We start from the raw sequence: 23,551 nt of genomic DNA on the forward strand, positions 1-23,551 counted from the left end.
TTAAAATCAGCCACAAAATCATCCAATAACTATAGGTAAATTACCTGTGCCTGTTTCTCTTTCCGGATTCATCTTCTGAAACTGGGTCAATGTCTGGCAGGGGAATGATGTAGCCACTATCAGCACTAAGTCTCTGCTCATCAAAGCCGCTTTCTCTGTCCTTCATTTTGTGCTCATTCTTATAGGTCACTCCGATATACGAATTGTCACTGTCACTTCTCATACGAGTGACAGCAGGATGGTCACTTTTTAAGAAGTCATGAAGAACTTTCTCGTAACACTATAAAGGGTAAAAACACACAGATTACGAAGCTGCATTTTTAATGTATACAAAATTAACCTCTAACATCAAATCCTATACCACTCAACCAGTAAGCCTTGTATCTTCTTCTTAGCATCTTTCCAGTAGCGTAGCCACCAATTGACAGAGAGGTGGGTTGCACTAGGACCACTCACATGGTGGGGCCCAACCTGAATGACCGCCACTCATGACATGCCAATACAGTTAATCTCTGTGGTGGAGCAGGGAGCCATGGTCTCCCTGCTCCAACACTCTCCATTCTGTAGTTCACAGGTCACTTTAAGCTTTCTGCCTAAAAATTAGCAGGAGCAAACACCAGATGTCAAAGTCCCAGCACGGGTAGTGTGATGACTGCACCGGGATACAGACTGCGCTGGCAGACTCTCCGGGATCCAGAGTTAGGTAAGAATATAGTGTAATTTTTTTTTATTCTATCAGTCAATAATTGTAAGGCGTTGTAAGTTCATCACACTGTTTGGGGGAATTATACTGTGTTAGGTGCTGTGGGGCAATTATTCTCTGTGGTGGGGACTACTATGGGGCCATTAAAATGTGTGCATGGGGGAGTGTGGTGACATCATACTGTATGGGACCATTATACTGTGTATATGTTGGTCTGTTGGGGTACCATATTGTGAGTAGAGGGCTGTGGGGGGCATCTTATTGTGTCTGTTGGGATTGTGAGGGCCATCATACTGTATGTGAGTTGCTGTCATGGCCATCATACTGTGTGTGGGACTGTGTGATGTTCTAACTATATGTGCAGGAACTTAAGACATTATTTTAGTTTGTGGCGTACCTCGTGGGTACTATTACTGCATGTGTGGGGGCATCAGTGGATATTATAGACATTAATAAATCTATATATATCATCTAGACTGAATAGACATTATTACTGTATGTAGGAGGGATCAGGTAATGTTATAACTATATGTGTAAGAACTCAGGACATTTTGACAGTATGTGGGGAAACTCAGGGGGGCATCATTACTGTTTGCAGGAGGGAATCAGGGATCAGCATTACTTTTTTGGGGCACTCAGCTGATAATATTAAAAGTTAAGTGGGTACTAAAGAGGCATTATTACATTATGTAGCGCTGGCGTCCCTGCCCTCTGCTAGGCAGGGACGCTGCTCCCCTCACCGCTCTGCTCCGTGCCCGGCGTCCTCTCCCCGCTCTGCTGTCAGCGCGCGCTCCTTCCCGGCGTCCTCCTCCCGCTCTGCTCTCAGCGCGCGCTCCTTCCCGGCCCCTGTGCTTAGGGCGCGCGCGCGCGCGCTCCCCTCCTCTTAAAGGGGCCGCGCGCGCCGTCCTAAGGAGTCCCCGGCCAATGGCCGGAGGACTTCATCATATATAAGGCACCTCCTCCAAAATGGAGGTGCCCGAGCAATGTTGTTTGCACCTGTGTCTCACCTGTGCTTCAGCCCTCAGGTCCCGTTGCCAATTACCTGCCAGTTTCCTGCCAGTTTCCTGCTAGTTACCTGCCAGTTACCTGCCTGAGTCCTGCCTGAATACTTGTTACCTGCCTGCTTGCCTGAGGTCCGACGGTCTGCCTTACTACTCCGGTCAGTCTGTCTATGGACCAGCTTGCCCGCTCACCTGGGAGCGCTTCTCCGTTATCTGCCTGCTTGCCAGCCCGGAGGTCCCGTTGTCACGTGCGGTGACCACCAGCTATTCCAGAGACTATTGCCCGCTCACCTGGGAGCGCTTCTCCGTTACCTACCTGCCTGCCAGCCCGGAGGTTCCGCCGTCACGTGCCGTGACCACCTGCTATTCCAGAGACTCTCGCTTGCTCACCTGGGAGCACACGTCTACCATCTGCCTGCTAGCCTACCCGGAGGTTCTGCCATCACAGGTCGTACCTACCCCCTACCCAGAGACTGCCCTGATCACTTGCCGTAACTCCCTGTCCGTTCACCCAGAGACTGCCACCCGCTCCCTTACAAGGGCCGCCCCCTTGTATAGTAGCTCAGAGGTTCCGCCTCCCGGACCCGTTACAGTTTGCTCGGGCCATGGAACCCGGTGGCACCCAAGCTCCCTCGCTCACGGACCTGTGTCATGAACTGTCCCGTCAAAGGTCCCAACAGGAGTCCATCCTGGGTCACCTGCGGAATGTCAAGACTCGCCTGGACACTCTGACTGCACCACCTGCAGCCACTGCCAGTACCATGACTCGCAACCCGGCAGCTCCGCTACCCACTAATACCATGGTAACCTATCCCGGTCCCCGGCTGTCTGCACCTCCTCGCTTCGGAGGCGACTCCGTCCAGGCTCGGGGCTTCATAAATCAGTGCACCCTGCACTTTGAACTTTTGTCCCATCAGTTTAATTCCGACCGGGCCAAAATTGCCTTTATCATGTCCCATCTCACCGGGGAGGCCCTGGCCTGGCTAAATCCTCTATGGGAGAGAGGAGACCCCCTGGTGTCCAACTTGCCTGCTTTTCTCTCGGCTTTCCGGAAAGTCTTCGACGAACCCGGACGGAAGACCTCATCCGCATCCTCTCTGCTACGCCTCCGTCAGGAGGGTCTCACCGTGGGCCAATATGCCATACGGTTCCGCACTCTTGCCTCGGAGCTGGCCTGGGATAACGACGCTCTGGTATCCGTCTTCTGGGAGGGTCTGTCCGGTCGTATTAAAGATGAACTTGCTGGTCGGGACATTCCTACCTCTCTCGATGATCTAATAACCCTTGCCACCCGGATTGACCTACGGTTCCAGGAGCGTGCCAAAGAGGTCACCCGTGAGAGAAGGATTCCACGTTTAGCTCCTACTTCCCAGAAACCCGTCATTCCCTCCATCTCTCCCCAGGTACACTCTCCTGAGCCTATGCAGGTCGACCAGACCAAGATGGTCAAAACCCGTCAGGACTCACGCCGTGCTGAGGGGAGCTGCTTCTACTGTGGTAGTAAGGAGCACCGGATCCGTGCCTGCCCGGAGAGGTCGGGAAACGCCTGTGTCTAGGTTCGCTCAGAGAGGTCCACCTAGACAAGAATAAATCCTCTCCATCCCTGCTGTTGTCTGTTTCGATCATCTACGGGGAGAACCGTTATTTCGAACTAGCCCAACTTGACTCTGGAGCAGCCGGGAACTTTATTTCACAGTCCCTGGTTGAGAAATACCGCATCCCCACCAAACCTCTGGCTGTACCCTTGTCTGTCGCTGCCGTGGATGGGGGCCTCTTACCTCGCCTCATTCAACTCATCACCGAATCCATTACCCTGCAGGTGGGAATGCTGCATTCTGAAAGTATCTCCTTTCATGTTCTGCCTGGACTCTCTCACGCCCTCTTGCTAGGTCTGCCCTGGCTCCAGAGACATGCACCCGTGTTAGACTGGCAAACCGGAGAGGTCCTTCGCTGGGGACAAGACTGTCATAAAACCTGCCTTGTTCCCGTCCATCCCGTCCGTCCCTCTCCTACCCCAGCTAATCTACCTGGACTTCCGATTCCTTATTGGTCTTATGCAGATGTCTTTAATAAAAAGGAGGCAGAGACATTACCACCACATAGACCATACGACTGTCCCATCGATCTGCTACTCGGTACTACTCCTCCCCGTGGGCGTATCTATCCTTTATCCGCTGCTGAGACCCGGTCAATGTCCGAATATATTGAGGAGAATCTGGCCAGAGGATTCATCCGGAAATCTACCTCCCCGGCGGGAGCAGGCTTCTTTTTTGTCAAAAAGAAGGACGGCTCTCTCCGTCCCTGTATAGACTATAGAGGCCTAAACCTGATCACGGTGAAGAATAAGTACCCCCTTCCGCTCATTCCAGAATTATTTGATCGTCTGAGGGGGGCTAGGATCTTCACCAAATTGGACCTTCGTGGGGCGTACAACCTGGTTCGTATTCGTCAGGGGGATGAATGGAAGACGGCATTCAACACCCGGGACGGCCACTATGAATACCTGGTAATGCCCTTTGGTCTCTGTAACGCTCCTGCCGTCTTTCAAGAGTTGGTCAATGACATCTTCCGGGACCTTCTCTACTCCTGCGTAGTGGTGTACCTGGACGACATCTTGGTCTTCTCTCCGGATCTCCAGACTCACCGGAGGGACGTTCGTCAGGTCCTGCTCAGGCTAAGGCAGAACCATCTCTACGCTAAATTTGAGAAGTGCCTCTTTGAGCAGACCTCGCTTCCGTTTCTGGGCTACATTATCTCTCAGACCGGCCTACAAATGGATCCTGAGAAACTGTCTGCCATCGAGAAATGGCCCCGACCGGAGGGGTTGAAGGCCATTCAGCGATTCCTGGGCTTCGCCAACTACTACCGCCTCTTCATACCACACTTCTCTTCCCGGACGGCCCCAATTTCTGCGCTCACCCGTAAAGGTACTAATCCCAAAGAGTGGCCACCCGAAGCAGAGGAGGCCTTTCTTTCTCTTAAACAGGCCTTCTCTTCCGCCTCGGTGCTGCATCGCCCAGATGGCAACAAACAGTTCTTCCTGGAAGTTGACGCCTCCTCCTCTGGAGCCGGAGCGGTACTTACTCAAAAATCATCTTCCGGGAGGATGGTAACTTGTGGCTTCTTCTCTAAACTCTTCTCCTCCTCTGAGCGCAACTATTCCATAGGAGACCGAGAGTTATTGGCCATCAAACTGGCATTGGAGGAGTGGCGTTACCTGCTCGAGGGGGCTCTTCACCCGGTAATAATTTACACTGACCACAAGAACTTGGCTTACCTTCAGCATGCCCAGAGACTTAACCCGCGCCAAGCCCGGTGGTCCCTGTTTTTTGCTCGTTTTGATTTTGTCCTTCATTTTCGCCCGGCTGACAAAAACGTCAAGGCGGACGCCTTGTCTCGGTCCTTTCTGGTGTCTGATCTCGAGGAGGATCCGAAACATATCATCGATCCCGCCAGAGTAATGCAGGTGGCTCCCGTGAGTCTAAATCGTCTTCCTCCTGGTAAGACGTTCGTACCAGTACCTGATCGGGAGAAGATCCTACACTGGGGTCATTCGTCTAAACTAGCTGGCCACGCCGGTCAGAAAAAGACCCTCCAGCTTATTACCCGGCACTACTGGTGGCCTAACTTGCACAAGGATGTAATAGACTTTGTTTCTGCCTGTGTGTCCTGCGCCCGCAACAAAGTTCCGAGACACCTGCCGGCCGGCCGCCTCCTACCTCTGCCAGTACCTGCTGCCCCCTGGCAGCATATAGCGATGGACTTCATTACTGATCTACCCGTCTCTGCCGGTTGTACGGTCATTTGGGTGGTCGCTGACCGCTTCTCCAAGATGGCTCACTTCATTCCACTGCCAGGTCTTCCGTCTGCACCCGAGCTGGCTAAAGACTTTATCCGCCACATCTTCCGTCTTCATGGCCTGCCCCGTCACATCGTGTCGGATCGTGGGGTACAGTTCACTTCCCGTTTCTGGAGAGCCACTTGTAAATTGCTGGACGTCACCCTGGACTTCTCCTCCGCTTACCACCCACAGTCTAATGGTCAAGTGGAGCGGATCAATCAGAACCTGACCAGTTACCTTCGGCACTTCGTTAATGCCCACCATTCTGACTGGGTGGATCTCCTGCCATGGGCCGAATTCTCGTACAACAATCACGAGAGCGAGTCTTCCTCCAAATCCCCGTTTTTTGTAGTCTACGGTCAGCATCCTCGGATCCCGTTTCCCGTCTCCACCTCGGCGGACAATCCGGCTGCGGAATCTCTTGTTAACAAATTTTCCTCCATATGGGAGAGTACCCGGTCCGCACTCCTTCTGTCATCCGAGCGTATGAAAAGACACGCTGACAAAAAACGTCTGGACCCTCCTCAATTCCGCCCTGGGGATAAAGTCTGGCTCTCGTCCAAATATGTCCGGCTCAAGATCCCTTCCTATAAGTTAGGGCCTCGGTTCATCGGCCCACTGGAGGTCATCAGTCAGATCAACCCGGTGGCCTATAAATTGAAACTCCCGGCCAACTTACGGATCCCTAACTCCTTCCATGTGTCTCTCCTCAAACCTGTGGTGCTTAACTCTTTTTCCAAGTCTACAGGTACGCCTCCTGCTCCGGTTTCTGCTGAGGACGAGTTTGAGGTAGAGAACATTCTTGCCACCAAAAGGGTAAGAGGAAAGACCTTTTTTCTGGTAGATTGGAAGGGGTTTGGTCCTGAGGAGAGAACGTGGGAGCCCCGGGAGAACATCCATGCCCCTCTCATCCTAGCTAAATTTCTGTCTGGCCTAAAAAAGGGGGGGCCTAAAGGGGGGGGTACTGTAGCGCTGGCGTCCCTGCCCTCTGCTAGGCAGGGACGCTGCTCCCCTCACCGCTCTGCTCCGTGCCCGGCGTCCTCTCCCCGCTCTGCTGTCAGCGCGCGCTCCTTCCCGGCGTCCTCCTCCCGCTCTGCTCTCAGCGCGCGCTCCTTCCCGGCCCCTGTGCTTAGGGCGCGCGCGCGCGCGCTCCCCTCCTCTTAAAGGGGCCGCGCGCGCCGTCCTAAGGAGTCCCCGGCCAATGGCCGGAGGACTTCATCATATATAAGGCACCTCCTCCAAAATGGAGGTGCCCGAGCAATGTTGTTTGCACCTGTGTCTCACCTGTGCTTCAGCCCTCAGGTCCCGTTGCCAATTACCTGCCAGTTTCCTGCCAGTTTCCTGCTAGTTACCTGCCAGTTACCTGCCTGAGTCCTGCCTGAATACTTGTTACCTGCCTGCTTGCCTGAGGTCCGACGGTCTGCCTTACTACTCCGGTCAGTCTGTCTATGGACCAGCTTGCCCGCTCACCTGGGAGCGCTTCTCCGTTATCTGCCTGCTTGCCAGCCCGGAGGTCCCGTTGTCACGTGCGGTGACCACCAGCTATTCCAGAGACTATTGCCCGCTCACCTGGGAGCGCTTCTCCGTTATCTACCTGCCTGCCAGCCCGGAGGTTCCGCCGTCACGTGCCGTGACCACCTGCTATTCCAGAGACTCTCGCTTGCTCACCTGGGAGCACACGTCTACCATCTGCCTGCTAGCCTTCCCGGAGGTTCTGCCATCACAGGTCGTACCTACCCCCTACCCAGAGACTGCCCTGATCACTTGCCGTAACTCCCTGTCCGTTCACCCAGAGACTGCCACCCGCTCCCTTACAAGGGCCGCCCCCTTGTATAGTAGCTCAGAGGTTCCGCCTCCCGGACCCGTTACACATTATAGTATTGTAACTGTCAAAGAGCCACACAGGAGGCATTATTACATTGTAGGGGGCAAAATGCAAGCACTATTACTTTCTAGAGAACTCATAGAGGGCATTAATATATTCTAGGAAGCAATTTTACCTTTCAGAAGGCACAAAGGGGGCGTTTTACAATGTAAGGGGCACAGCGATGTGCATTACTATGTCAGGCACTAGGAGAAGTACTGTTGCCATGCCAGATAGCAAGTCTAGTAATAGGAACAAATACCAAAGCAGCGGCTCAGCATTGGGGTGATAGAAAGATGGAGTGTTCGTGTTGATTGGGAATAGATGGAGATGGTGATGGAAATATGAGAAGGCAAATGTGTCTTTATTGTAAACTCTTCAATGAGTCATGACTGGACAAAATTATCATGTTGGTCTGGGCCAGAAGGAAAAGACAGGAAGGTGAACAATTCCATCATAACGAACATCACCTGTAGGTTACTATCTATAACTAGACATTGGTAGATTGATCTTATTAATGTAGGTTATTCAGGCCAAGCTATTATGTTTGATTTGTATCATATGCTACACTAAGATGCATACCAAATCTCGGACAATACATTAGTTCGGGAAAACATAAAAAGTATTATGTAACACTATGTAATATACATATTTTGTAACACTATAATATGTACCTTTAGTCATCATCCAGTCCCAGCCTAATGAAAGGATCAGGTGTAATATGGGCTGGCCAAATTGCCCCAAGGTTCCCAATGTCTATAGCCAGATTATGAAGTTATTTTTCCTAGTTTAGCTTACCAAACATCATTTACAGAGTAGCATACCTCAAAAATTCTCGAATTGCACATTCACAACATATGTCAATGACATAGAAATGATGAAACCCCAGGCCCAATAGTCGTCCAAGCACTACATTTGCTTTGCCTTTGATTGGTGTAAAGGACAATATAAAAACATTATCCATGGGATATATTATTACCTTTTTGTATTCCCCAGGGAGGAGACTTTCAACTATTTCACTCAAATGATAAAAAGAGGGTCTCTTCTCGGGCTCACTGTTCCAGCACTTCACCATAATTTCATACCTACAGATACAGAAGAACCTTATTGTAGAGACTTATAATCATCACAGGACTATGAGCGGCCAGCCTGGTATTCGGTGGAAGCCTCTACTTACACTTCATGAGTAGCGTGATCAGGTTTTGTCATTCTGTAGCCACTTTTAATCTTGTTATAGAAAGTGGAGTCTACAACCATCCCTGGGTATGGTGTGCCACCTATAAGTAAAGGGCATTGTAAAGGCTTTTATGCAAGTGTGTGATCAGTTGTAAAACATATTTAGAAAAGCTTCACTGAAGAAAAAGTCACACAATGAGATGTAGGTCACTTTGGATAAATTTGCCCCAACAACTTATCATACCGTGGCATAAACAAGCAAAAACACAATCTTCTTACATGTATCATCACTATTTACTCACCAAGAGAGAATATTTCCCAAAGCAGAATACCAAATGACCACACGTCACTCAGAGTTGTGTAAAGGTTATCGAAAATACTTTCTGGTGCCATCCATTTCACCGGGAGGAAAGTCTGTGCAGGAGAAGACATCATGAACTTAATGTCACACAGAGAACACCAACTGTTTGTACACAAATATTTCAGTTTTATGACCAGATCCTATAAACTTTGGGAGTGGTTCTGTACAAGAGTTTTAATGCCATGAATGATTTAGGGTCTGCAGATGAATGACATGTAATTTACTGTACTTTGAACTATATATACCCATCATTTCTGCTCTAAAATGAAATGTGGTCATAGTAATGATACTGTTCCCTCTATGTTACATCGTAAATGATGGGTAGACATGATACATACACTGCCCTTTGATACATAATTGGAATCATGCATGATGTCTCTGGCTAGACCAAAGTCACAGATCTTCACAATTTTCCCTTGTGCCAGCAGTACGTTGCGAGCTGCCAAGTCACGATGTACGCACTGCGGAGGCATAAGCAACATACAGCGAGATTAAGGACTTTATATTACAAGGTACATAGAGGATTTCACTCTGTGCACTGTACTTACATTCTTAGATGCTAAAAACTCCATCCCGCGGGCAACTTGGTATGTGAAACTGAGTAAATCCAGAAGAGTCAGGCCCTCGAATCCATCATCCGACAGGAGGTTTTTCACTTCTATAGAAAGGAAAGATAAAGGTGGTGAACACAATTTTTGTAGAGTGAAGCTTTTTAATCTGTCACTCTTACATCTATCTATCCATCTATCACTCACTTATATCTATGTATCTATCTATATTTGTCACTTTCTCATATCAGTATCTATCAATCTCTTTATCTATCTTTTCTGTTACTCTCTTATATCTATCTATCAATCTATTTGTCACTTTCAAATCTATCATCTATCTATTATCTATCTATCGTCTATCAATCTATCCATTACCTATCTATTATCTATCTATCATCTATTTATTATTTATCTATCATCTATCTATCATCTATCTATATATCATCTATCACCTATTTATTATCTATCTATCTATCTATTATCTATGTATTATCTATCACCTATTTATCATCTATCTATTATCTATCTATCATCTATCTATCTATTCATTATCTATCTAATATCTATCATCTATATATTATCTATCTATTATCAATCTATTATCTTTCTATCTATTATCTATCTATTATATATCTATCACCTATTTATCATCTATTATCTATCTATTATCTATCGATCATCTATCTGTCTATCATCTATTATCTATCTATCTATCTTCCTTTTTTATCTGTAATTCTCTCATATTTATGTAACCAAAAAAGGAGGGCTTATGCACATGTTGATTATCTATCTATCTATCTATCTATCTATCACCTATTTATCATCTATCTATCTATTATCTATGTATTATCTATCCCCTATTTATCACCTATCTATTATCTATCTATTATCTATTATCTATCATCTGTCTATCTATTCATTATCTATCTATTATTTATCATCTATCTATTATCTATCTATCACCTATTTATCATCTATCTATTATCTATTTATTATCTATCATCTGTCTGTCTATTCATTATCTATCTATTATTTATCATCTATCTATTATCTATCTATTACCTATCTATCATCTATCTATCACCTATTTATCATCTATCTATTATCTATCTATTATCTATCATCTGTCTGTCTATTCATTATCTATCTATTATCTATCATCTATCTATTATCTATCTATTATCTATTGTCTATATATCTATTCATTATCTATCTATTATCTATCTATTATCTATCTATCACCTATTTATCATCTATCTATTATCTATTTATTATCTATCTATCTATTATCTATCTATCATTTACCTATCTGTCATCTATTATCTATCTATCTTCCTTTTTTTTCTGTAATTCTCTCATATTTATGTAACCAAAAAAGGAGGGCTTATGCACATGTTGCATTGCACTTTATGGGCTACCAAAGAGTCTGTCTTTTTGTACATTAACTTTTGGAGTGCACCCCTCCTTTTTTTGGTTAGTTATTTATGTTTTTTTGGCAATCTTCTAAAGGTGTGCATTAGGCAACATATTACTAATGCTGCTTCATTTTTTCTATTTTTATGTATCTATCTATCTATCTATCTAGAAAAAAGAGACAAAAAGCAGCACTAGCAAGCAGTTAACAAAGTATGGGTGCCAAGTCCTCCAGGCATATACCAATCCTCAACATAGAATAAAAAATGAAGACAGTACTCCTCTTTAGAAAAATATAAATGGTGATTTAATAGCCCATGTGGGCTTTAGGCAATGTTTCAGCTCCAAGTGTGAGCCTTTCTCAAGCTTTTATCTATCTATCTATCTATCTATCTATCTATCTATCTATCTATCTTTCTATCTATCTTCTTCAAAATATAAAACATATACATTTATGTTCATCTCTATAGAGTTTACCTGAGATAGGTTTCTTCTTGTAAGATGCAGGCCGATCATACAGAGATCTTTGAATGTCAGAATATTTGGAAGCCTCGTTCATCTCTAACATGGGCACATATTGGGTGGTGTCCGCCTGCTTCATGTCCATATAGTCCCCATTGTTTTCAAAAGATAAAATCACATAGCTAAAATGTAAAGAAATGATTTAATATACTTTTGAGATGCTCACCAGTATTGAAGGGCTCATACAGAGATATTGCATAGAACAAGAGGAGTCAATTCCTATCTATCAGGTCCCAGATTTCCCGTTTTCACTGACTTAACATTTAATGTTGGGAGAAATCTGAGAAGCCACAATGTAGTGAAAAATGCTCACAGTGAAGCCAACATATATTAATAGGGTTCGGCTCATATCTTACCTCCTTGTGCTCTCATCAACAGGGTTCAAACTAAAGATATCAAGATCTTTCTTTGGCTTTTCTGGGTGTATAGTTTGGAAATTATCCCGATTCTTGTGCAGGTAATTCACCAGATCTCCATAAAAGCAGTATTCAGTAATGATGTAAATAGGTCCTGTAATATAATGAGTCACATGCTATAAATATTACTTGTATTAGAACATTAGCTATTATGGAAGATAACACACCGATAATTGTATCACTACATCAACATTCATGGGAGTTTTGTTTCTGTCTTCGTAACAAGGCAACAGTCAATGGACAGCATTGGGGACCTAGAGGGACTAATACAGGGGGAGACATGGGAGAAGGCAATGGTGGGATGGTAGGGCAATAAAGGAAATGTAAGAAGTTCTTTCCATCTGGCCAATGACCGGTTGGGAGGACAAGATTTTAAAACAGGGGAGCAAGACCTAGATCAGCCTTCCTCCCATGTCTACTATGAGAAGTTACCACCTGCATGTACAGTACAGACCAAAAGTTTAGACACACCTTCTCATTTAAAGATTTTTCTGTATTTTCATGACTATGAAAATTGTACATTCACACTGAAGGCATCAAAACTATGAATTAACACATGTGGAATTATATACTTAACAAAAAAGTGTGAAACAACTGAAAATATGCCTTATATTCTAGGTTCTTCAAAGTAGCCACCTTATGCTTTGATGACTGCTTTGCACACTCTTGGCATTCTCTTGATGAGCTTCAAGAGGTAGTCACCGGAAATGGTCTTCCAACAATCTTGAAGGAGTTCCCAGAGATGCTTAGCACTTGTTGGCCCTTTTGCCTTCACTATGCGGTCCAGCTCACCCCAAACCATCTCGATTGGATTCAGGTCTGGTGACTATGGAGGCCAGGTCATCTGGCGTAGCACCCCATCACTCTACTTCTTGGTCAAATAGCCCTTACACAGCCTGAAGGTGTGTTTGGGGTCATTGTCCTGTTGAAAAATAAATGATGGTCCAACTAAACGCAAACCGGATGGAATAGCATGCCGCTGCAAGATGCTGTGGTAGCCATGCTGGTTCAGTATGCCTTCAATTTTGAATAAATCCCCAACAGTGTCAACAGCAAAGCACCCCCACACCATCACACCTCCTCCTCCATGCTTCACGGTGGGAACCAGGCATGTAGAGTTCATCTGTTCACCTTTTCTGCGTCGCACAAAGACACGGTGGTTAGAACCAAAGATCTCAAATTTGGACTCATCAGACCAAAGCACAGATTTCCACTGGTCTAATGTCCATTCCTTGTGTTCTTTAGCCCAAACAAGTTTCTTCTGCTTGGTGCCTGTCCTTAGCAGTGGTTTCCTAACTGCTATTTTACCATGAAGGCCTGCTGCACAAAGTCTCCTCTTAACAGTTGTTGTAGAGATGTGTCTGCTGCTAGAACTCTGTGTGGCATTGACCTGGTCTCTAATCTGAGCTGCTATTAACCTGCGATTTCTGAGGCTGGTGACTCGGATAAACTTATCCTCAGAAGCAGAGGTGACTCTTGGTCTTCCTTTCCTGGGGCGGTCCTCATGTGAGCCAGTTTCTTTGTAGCGCTTGTTGGTTTTTGCAACTGCACTTGGGGACACTGTCAAAGTTTTCCCAATTTTTCAGACTGACTGACCTTCATTTCTTAAAGTAATGATGGCCACTCGTTTTTCTTTACTTAGCTGCTTTTTTCTTGCCATAATACAAATTCTAACAGTCTATTCAGTAGGACTATCAGCTGTGTATCCACCAGACTTGTGCATAACACAACTGATGGTCCCAACCCCATTTATAAGGCAAGAAATCCCACTTATTAAACCTGACAGGGCACACCTGCGAAGTGAAAACCATTTCGGTGACTACCTCTTGAAGCTCATCAAGAGAATGCCAAGAGTGTGCAAAGCAGTCATCAAAGCAAAAGGTGGCTACTTTGAAGAACCTAGAATATAAGACATATTTCAGTTGTTTCACACTTTTTTTGTTAAGTATATAATTCCACATGTGTTAATTCATAGTTTTGTTGCCTTCAGTGTGAATGTACAATTTTCATAGTCATGAAAATACAGAAAAATCATTAAATGAGAAGGTGTGTCCAAACTTTTGGTCTGTACTGTATGTGTCATGACCCAGACGTCAGAAATTGGAGTTGATGTGAATCAATTTGCAGTTCCCGGTTAGATTACTGACATGGTCCTTGGACAGGAACCCTATGAACCGCCTCTTACTTTAAGGCATCCACATCTCTTCTTTTAATTAGCGGTTAATCTAGAGAGCATAGGATGACATCAGGTAAGAGGCGGTTCTCAGGGCTCCATCCAGCGACCACGGACGTGACCACTGGTTTGGGTCCTGTGATTCGATTTGCACCAAGTGAACTAGCCATAAAAAATGTTGGCGGTAAATGTATCAAGGCTGTATCAAGGCTTTTGCTCTACTTTTCTGTTGTCAAAAAGTTGCAAATTATGCCTCACTCCAGTTTTGCAAGAAAAATTACGAGTTTTAGCTTATTTTCCACCACTCTTGGCATATTTGAAAAGTGAGAGTGGTTAGCGATGCCAATAAGCTGTAAGCCAAATTCTTGATTTGCAACTTTAAAAAAAATCCCAAAAAAGGTCACAACTCTCATTCCAGTAGGGTGTAGTGAGTAAAGAAGCACCAAATTAATTTTGTGATACTTTGATAAATTTGGCGCAAATAAAAGCAACGCAGCCCCAAGCAAAACTGATTTTTATAATTATTCTCATGATGAAACTCCTCCATGAAGAGTTTATGCAGGCGGTACCGTCATTACTTACCTGACTTAGTACAAGCTCCCAACAAGTTCACTATGTTCAGATGAGCGCCGAGATGTGTCATAATCTTGAGTTCAGACATAAGAGCTTGCTTCTCACTTGATCTAGCAGTCGCTGTTGAGAAAAGTAGAAATCAATAAAGTTAAACTAACTCCAAAATAATTTGGCTAACGACCCTATTTCTCAAACTGAGCCTGATAGGCATAAATGAGGCTGTGAGGTTACATTCGGGAAACCTGCGGAGATGTAAATCCATTCTAATATGAATAGTAAAATAGAAAGATAGATAGATAGATAGATAGATAGATAGATAGATAGATAGATAGATAGATAGATATGGAATAGATAGATACTAGATAGATAGATAGATAGATAGATAGATAGATAGATAGATAGATAGATATGGAATAGATAGATAATAGATAGATACTAGATAGATATTGTAGATAGATACTAGATAGATACTGTAGATAGATAATAGATAGATAGATAGATAATAGATAGATAGACAGACAGATAGATATGGAAAAGATAGATAGATAGCTAGATAGATATTGTAGATAGATAATAGATACTAGATAGATATTGTAGATAGATAATAGATACTAGATAGATATTGTAGATAGATAATAGATAGATACTGTAGATAGATAATAGATAGAAAGATAGATAGATAGGTAGATAGATAGATAGATAGATAATAGGTAGATAGATAATAGATAGATTGACAGACAGATAGATAGATAGATAGATGGATCAGTAGATAGATAATAGATAGACAGATTAATGGATCAATAGATAGATAGTTAATAGATAGATGGATAGGTAGATAATAGATGGATCAATAGATATTACTGTAGATAGATTAATATTAGATAAATTGATGTGACATAGAGTTGATAAATATACAATGTACACATACGTTTCAGCATTTTAACAGCTACTTTCATCACAGGCTGTGAACGGCTAAGTCCATATGCAGTGCCTTCTACTACTTTGCCAAAGGCACCAGATCCGAGGATTCGGCCTGCATAAGATTAAATCATGTACGTTAATTCACACTAGAAAATCACATGTAAAGCTACTGATGGTAAAATTTAATTTCATTATTAAAAAATTCTTTCTTACCGAGAACAAGTCCATCTCTTTGAAATTCCCATCGGGAATCATAGGGAAGCTGCATTGGGTCTACATATATATATTCATGACCATCAGGGCTTATTGACTCTATGACTCTCCATCTAATTTCATACCTTGGTTTCTGAAAAATAAAACATTTTATGTTTAATATCTAATAATACCAACTGCACAATAGACAGATAGATAGATAATATAGATAGATAATAGATAGAATTATAGATAGATAGATACTTTAGATATGTAGATAGATAGATAATAGATAGATAAATACTGTAGATAGATAGAATTATAGATAGATTGATAGATAGATAGATAGATAGATAGATAGATAGATAGATACTGTAGATATATAGATAGATAATGGATAGATAGATAGATAATAGATAGAATTATTGATAGATATGAGATAGATAGATAGATAGATAGATAGATAGATAGATAGATAGATAGATAGATAGATATGAGATAGATAGATAGATAATGGATAGATAGATAGATCGAAAGATAGATAGATAGATAGACCGATCTGTTATGATATTGTAGCCAAACACGTGTCTCTTACCTGTTTCCATATAATGACAAGGACTATGAGTGAGATGATGACTATCACCAGCAATACCAGCACTGCAGCAGCTACAGTAAGTTCTGATCGCAAAGCTTCAAAGCAAATAAATAATAGATTAACCTGCAATTCAGTTCAATAGACAAAATTAAAGTAGAAACTAAAACCAACATAGTAAAGAAATTTAAAGGAGATCGGTCTCCAATACAGCTTCATACTTTGATAAATATATTTAACACCTGATGAACCTGGTGTACTTAGTTGGAAAATCCACGCCAGAAATAATTTAAAATTCTTTCCAGCAAAACTGTTAGAGAGCTCATGAGTCCAAGTGTATTCAGTCTGCACCTACATAGTCTGACTGACAGCTGTAGCACGAACTGAGCAGCGTGAGATCTCAGCAGCAGGAGGGACACACAATCAGACCATGTGTGTGGAGATTCAATACACTTGGGACTCCCCAACTTTTCGTTCTTGCTGGACCCTAAGATTACAAAGCCATTCTGGCATTGATTTTTCATAGTAAGTACTCCAGCCTCTTTGGGTCTAAGGTATAATTAATAATATAGCATTATAGTAGTATTATCTAGCTGTGTGACCATTTTTAGGACCCGGTCCTGCTCAGTCCTTATTCACATAGGACATCACTATGACGCAGGGTAAGCTTTTAATAATAGAGGTTAGGACCATTCCGAACTTGGGTACACCTTGACATTGGTGTGATGGATTTTACACTTTTTTTTTAAATCAAAAACTGTGTTTACTAAGTACCCAATGTTATTTATACGCACTATTGCTTTTACTTATTTACTTACAGCAGGGTATTTATTTATTTATTTATTTTGTTTCTCTCTTGGGTTTTGTCTATTATAGTAGTATTGTAACGGTGAATAACTCATGTCAAGCCTTCTTTTTTTTCTTTTATATTGTATAACATGTCTGGAGGTAAGGATACGTTACTCATACTGTATATGATTTATACCACAGTGAGTATAAGACAGAAATTTGTATAAAATACTATTTACAAAACAGAGTAATTGGTAAATGACTTACAGGGTGCAACCAACTTCAGCTCCCTTGCAACAGCAGCGAGTTCATTCTTTGCTGTGCACCGGATTGCCACTGTTTCCTCCACTTTCTTGAAGTTCACTTGGCTTTTGACTAAGTTGTCATTGTCCTGATGAGTCTCCATTGTGATCTCCGAACCATTGGTTACCAGAATGGACCAAAAGGAATCATTATTGCACCTGTAATACATAATATATTGTTACAAATGTACAGTTCCCCATAATATAAATATCATTGGCTTAATCTATAAAAATCTGAATATTTACTTTTTTATGTCTTTGCAAACCAACCATTCCACATCAGGAACAGGCATTCCCTTAGCCAGACATTCTACAGCCTGGTGACCCGTTGATCCGTGGTGATCATCCGCCAACTGCAATATCAATGCTGGAACTAGAACATTTGGAAATAAGAAAGTTTAAAAGTTTCAGTTTTATTTTTTTTTTTTTACTCTAAGATTTTCTATTTTTAAAAAATTCACCTTTAATCTGCAATTCAAACGAGTGAGTTTTAATTTCGGCATCATTTTGAGCCACAAGTGTGTAAAGCCCGCTGTCTTCTTCCTTGGCACGTATGAGTTGTAACATGGTTATGTATCTGTGTAAAATAAGAATTAGATTGAATTGTAATCATTTACTTATAGTTTTATCATGTCCGTTTTGAGCCTAAGGATAGTTTCATACAGAAAAGTGCACTTGGCAACATACAACTACAGTAGAAGACTTTGGCCTATCCATCATCGTAAGATATTTCAATGGCACTCACCATAATTTTTTAGGTTCTTTATTTTAATTCAGCATATACAGGTACGAATAAGGACCTCCGCTTCAGCTTGGCACACAATGTTTCGCATACATGAATGCTTTCTCAAGGCCTCATGAGGGAGCTGGGAGCGCCGGTCCTCTTTTGTACCTGAACATGCTGAATTGAAATAAACAATCTAAAAGTTTATGGTGAATGCAACTAAAATATCTTTTGATGATGGATGTATGGATTATCATATGAGCGGAGAACCACAAGAGAGAGCGTGATACAAATGCAGGCGGATAATTCCTGGGGTATCACACTAATATATGCTGATTATGAACCACGGAGCGGAGGCGCTGGTCAGATTCTAACTAATTAAGAAGACTCTACCTTATTTTTGGGATCCTCTTGGAAATGGAGAACTGGATCAGGAGCGGACACAAACAGAAGAGGCTCATTTACAAGAACAATATATGGGCCCTTTGCAGTCCAATAACTCATCATAATGCAGAATTCCACCTACTTTGGAGGTGAAATGGGCCCCTTTACCTCTTGGGCCCCGCTTCAGCCTCATAGATTACACCAATTGCATGTCTTTTCCAGAACTGGATGACTTCCTAGTTTGCTAGTTGCCACAAAAACTATCCCTATCTAAGTTCTATATAATGTCATGGTTGCAGCTCTGCAGATGCTGCAAAACAACAACTCCCAGAAAGTTGTGAGTTGCAGTTTTGCAACATTTGTTGAGCCATAAGTGAGGAAAAAATTGATATAATGTATGTCAATTAGGAACCTCCTTATTAGAATAAATACATTACATGTGTTGCATTGTGTAAAGCAGAGTAATCAGGTCAGTACATAAAAATCTCTAAACTTACTGGGCTTCCTCTGTGGGCATTGTGCTGGTGGTGATCTCTGTCAGACTCTTATTAAGTGTTATGTTGTCTTTTAACCAGTATATTTTGGGGATTGGATAAGCATGAACATCCACCGAGAAACTTTTCACTTCATGAAGGTTGACGAATTCCAATAATCCAAAATTGGGGTTCAGGTCTATAAAACCTTTATCTGGAATTGCAGAAAATAAAATCAATGTTATATCATTTACAATAGCCAATATTCCCCAAAAATAATAATAAATTCCATTGTAGAATAAAAAATATTTCTTTCAACATCCAAATCATGAGGACTATAATAATTATTGGCTCGTAGAAAAGCATCAAAAAAATCAATAATGAAGGATAAAAGTGTACTTCAGCAAAATTGATCAAAATGTATGGTGCACACCTTAAACTTTTCACTAAACTTTAATCCGTAGATATTACCATATTCATCCAACATTCAGTTGAGAATGATGACATGTATATGATTATTGGATTGATTACAATGTTTGTCAGTTTCATCCAATCATTTATCGCTGGTTTAACAAATTGTTACAGAATTTATCACAGATAAGCATTGCTTTCTTTTGCTCAAGGATATTATCACCTCTTACTTACCATGAACCGTGATGTTGACTTTTTTCACCTCTATAATGTCCTCATCTATAGCACTGGTGACCACGCACTCGTATTCCCCAGAATCCATGACTGTTGCATTTTGTATGGTAAGAGTATATTCCAGCCTCACCTCAGGAATCTTGGTTTCTTCAACTTTCTTTATACCAACTCCTCGCTGCAATCGCAGGAAACATTAATTAATTTATACCTTTTAGCCTTATTTTTTACATAGATATCCAAATGCCCTGCTGAAGAAAATGATAAAACTCTGTCTACCTGCAGTCATCACTAGGAGGCACTCACTGTATTTAGAAATACCCAGCTACTATTGAGCTCAACAGAACAGAAATCGTAAAAACCATAGTGGTGTCAATGGGAAAATTGGAATCAGGGAGCAATACCTATCCTTTAAAGGGAACCTGTCATGTAAAACAATGCTATTAACATGCAGATATGGGGTTAATCTGCAGGTTAATAGCGCTCTGACATCGTGCGGTGCCGGCACTGACAGACCCGGTGCCAGGAGGAAATGATCTTTATTCTCCCTGGCAGCATTCGGCTTCCAGCTATAGGGATGGCGCCGTCACCATTCTGTGTATAGAGAGTTTCAGCTGTAACTGCGCCCCCGGCACTGACTGGCAGCCAGCTCTAATGACTGGCTATCAGTCAGTGCCGGGGGCGCGGTTACAGCCGCTGCTCTCTGTACACATAGCGCTGATTAAAACTGTGCCAGCACTGCCTCAGTGACTGAAAGAGCAAGCAAGGCCGCTGGTGGGAATAAAGTTCATTTCCTCCTGGCAGCGGGGCTCTCAGTGTCAGCATCACACGGTGTACGAACGCTACTAAGCTGCAGATTAACCCGATATCTGCAGGTAACAAGTGTTATTTTACATGACAGGTTCCATTTAAGCTCCAGTATGAAAGACTCCCCTAACCTTACATCATGACTTACCTGCTGTCCTGGATAGTTCCACTGGAATTCAACAACTTCATTTTCTAGGACAACACAGGAAACAATGATGGTTTCTCCTGATCTGAACACTCTCTTTGTTGCCTGCATTTCCACACTTAGGTTTTCATTTACTGTAAGAAAACAAGAATAACCTTATTATACTTCAGCAATAAAGAGACAAACTATGAACATTTCTTTCTTCTTCCATTATCTGCAGATAAATAGCCAAGGAGTGAAAAAGTTTTTCCAATTATAGTATGTAATGATGAAAAGGGTCCAAACCATAGGAGAGACCTTATCGATTATCCTCCGACTTATATTTTATTATGGAGACCAAGGACATAGTTTATACCTGCTTTGTCCCTTGCTTTGAGACTATAACTTGTCTGGCTGCTTATAGGTCTTTCAATTTCATATTTAGAATATAGACAGTACCTGGAAACATAGTATCTAATAAGAGGGGAAGGTTACTTTTTCTGCAGCCCTAAAACTATTCCGCTCTTTTGGGGTAAATCACTCCCAGTCCATTCACATTCCAAAAAATGATCTGGGACATACATCTTGTACATGAGACCAGACATTAAGTATTACGTCTCTGGCATTGACAACAATTTTTAAAAAGTAGCAGAATCTTTTATATATCTCTTTTTTTTTTTTAACAACTTGAATTGGAGGAGAAGTGTCTTTAAAAGCTGTAGGAGACATTGTAATGTTAAGCTATACTTTAGTACACAAGGAAAATTAAACACTTTGCCCACAAAAATCATTTTTTATAAATTGTGTACATTGTAACAGTGTTTAAAGTTAATTATTTACATTTCGATTATATGTTTGAGTTCCGATCCCTCGTGTCAGAAAAGAAATGAGCAAATCTTCCAAACTTTGTTTCAGGCAGATTCTTCCAAAATTAGTTTTGGGCAGATTCGCTCAATTCAGCTTTCAGAATTGATTCAGTCCAAATCTAAAGTACTTCAATTGCCATGAAAAGATGTTTACTATGCTCTGAATGTTGCTCAACACCCTCAAAGTATAATAAAGGGAGGCAAGGGAAGGGCATAAAAACTAACATGGCTTCTTACACCACCTCAGCTCCCCAGTCTTCCTCTCTTGTCTTTGGCACTTTCTGCTTGGAGGACAGATGACTTGTGTCATCCTCAACTTGACCGTGCAAGGCCAGTCATTGGCCTCAGCCTTGGAAAAATTGAAGACTGAAGCAAAGGATCAAGGAGCAGTAGCAGCAGTGAAAACAGTGTAAGGAGTCAGGTGAGGCATAGGACAGGTGAGTTTAAAATGTTTTTTTTATTTAACCCCTTCCTGGGCCTTAAAAGTATTCAGCAAAATGGTTACCATGAGAGTCAAATTCCAAAAATTTGGGGTTCTGAAGAACCTGATATTTTTGGGAAATTCCAAGCTAATGCAATTTGTTACACATCAATTTGCTCATCTCCATGACAGATCATATGATTATAGTCCATATAGCTCCAAAAGTTCTCTTAAGGGCTGCGGTCGACATATCTACTATTTATTTAGTGGATTTTATGCAAGTATAAGTACGTTTGTAGATGCTGTATATACCTTTCCAGGTCTGCACTATAAAGTCTTCGGTTTTGATGAATGTGCCATTGATTGTTGTCTCACAGACATAGGCACCCGATGGGAAGAACCCCAGAAAGCCTTGCTTGCTATCATAGACAGCATTTACAATCTTGTTTTCATCTGTGTTCCTCAAAGTCACTTGGACATTGGGATCGGTGATCCGGCATGCAATAGTTGCAATTTCACCTTCTGGTACAAAAATGAAGTGGTCCAACATGCCAGATCGGACAAAGGGCACTGCAGGATCTGTAAAAACACAAGCAGATTAGTACATTGCATACTGGCTGTCTGAGCCAGGTCTGCCCCTTATACACATTTCTGTTTTTCCTCATTTTGGAGAATAAACCAACCTGGAACATAAACATATAAGTCTGTGCCCTGGTTCTCTTCAGCTTGGACGTCAGTATAATAACAGGTGTAGTTTCCAGTATGATGGGCGGAAGCGTTCTTCACTTCTAGCACAGACACAAATAAGCCACTGTTGTTTTCTTCGCTGTGAATTTCCACATCCTCCGAGACGGGATATTCCCAGCTTAATTCACTGTCCCCAGTGCACTTTATGGAGAAGGAATCACCCAACCGTATGACTGATATGTTAGTTGATGTTGAGATTGCAGGTAAGGAAAGTTGACCACAGATAAGCCACGGACCTAAAATACAAACCAAGAAATGGTAAGTTTAACCCTCAAGATTCAATTTATGGGTAATCTATGACAAAAAAGCAAACACAAAGCTGTAATATATGAAAAGTGAATCCTAATCACGGCTTCATTTCCTTTAGTATAGATGTAGTGGAGATGAATTTATTCTAATTGTATTTGTGAATTGTAAAAAATGCAGTAAGTTTACAAAATAGAAGACATATAGGTATATACAGCACTTACCGATAATTAGGACACATCCCAAAATAAGGGACGTCCTTGTGGCTGATGCCATTATTTTTGGAAACTGCAATAAATGAAAAGAAAAAGATGATAAGTACATGTGATTGCATCGACCTGTAATATATATTTAAAGGGGTTGTCCGGCCTAAGGGTACAAGTCTGAAGTCACTCCAAGTGACTTATCACCACCTGCTGTGAGGATTTTCCAGCGCCAGCATTGGCAACTGCAAGTATGTGATTTGCATATATGCGGTCACGTGCCGACTAGACATGTATGCAACCTGTAAGTGTATTGAGCAAGGCCTGACAGAGTCTAGTTGGAATGTGGCCGGTGAGTATGCAAATTGCATGCTTGTGGTCAAATGACTGCCTGCTCCCGACGTCAGTGACGCGCCCCCTGGGCCATATTCTTTATGGGAATATCCGGAGCCGGATCAGATGGGAGTTGTAGTCTTCCGAGTGGCTATGACCCGGTCCGTGCCCAGGGTGTCAAACTCAGTTGTATG

At 42.4% G+C, this 23,551-nt stretch overlaps 1 protein-coding gene across 2 annotated transcripts in view; it reads right to left on the reverse strand.

Annotated features, from left to right (window-relative positions):
• Nucleotides 1-23,551, reverse strand: part of PDGFRA (platelet derived growth factor receptor alpha) — a 42,223-nt gene that overhangs the window by 3,383 nt on the left and 15,289 nt on the right. For both annotated transcript variants that reach the window (XM_073645487.1, XM_073645488.1), the window contains exons 2-22: nt 23,046-23,109; nt 22,512-22,811; nt 22,141-22,407; nt 20,566-20,696; nt 19,614-19,788; nt 18,993-19,182; nt 17,849-17,964; nt 17,634-17,760; nt 17,353-17,546; nt 16,300-16,394; nt 15,726-15,858; nt 15,520-15,624; nt 14,601-14,711; nt 11,786-11,939; nt 11,385-11,551; nt 9,495-9,604; nt 9,285-9,407; nt 8,888-8,999; nt 8,587-8,686; nt 8,389-8,494; nt 45-280 (exon numbers count right to left, since the gene is read on the reverse strand). In XM_073645487.1, the coding sequence (XP_073501588.1) occupies nt 45-280; nt 8,389-8,494; nt 8,587-8,686; nt 8,888-8,999; nt 9,285-9,407; nt 9,495-9,604; nt 11,385-11,551; nt 11,786-11,939; nt 14,601-14,711; nt 15,520-15,624; nt 15,726-15,858; nt 16,300-16,394; nt 17,353-17,546; nt 17,634-17,760; nt 17,849-17,964; nt 18,993-19,182; nt 19,614-19,788; nt 20,566-20,696; nt 22,141-22,407; nt 22,512-22,811; nt 23,046-23,097 (3,104 nt within the window). In that variant the 5' untranslated portion in view covers nt 23,098-23,109. The remainder of the gene's footprint in view (nt 1-44; nt 281-8,388; nt 8,495-8,586; nt 8,687-8,887; nt 9,000-9,284; nt 9,408-9,494; nt 9,605-11,384; nt 11,552-11,785; nt 11,940-14,600; nt 14,712-15,519; nt 15,625-15,725; nt 15,859-16,299; nt 16,395-17,352; nt 17,547-17,633; nt 17,761-17,848; nt 17,965-18,992; nt 19,183-19,613; nt 19,789-20,565; nt 20,697-22,140; nt 22,408-22,511; nt 22,812-23,045; nt 23,110-23,551) is intronic.

This window comes from Phyllobates terribilis, unplaced genomic scaffold (genome assembly GCF_046119375.1).
Source record: "Phyllobates terribilis strain yellow unplaced genomic scaffold, ASM4611937v1 Scaffold_1__5_contigs__length_1240528914, whole genome shotgun sequence".
Lineage (NCBI taxonomy): Eukaryota > Metazoa > Chordata > Amphibia > Anura > Dendrobatidae > Phyllobates > Phyllobates terribilis.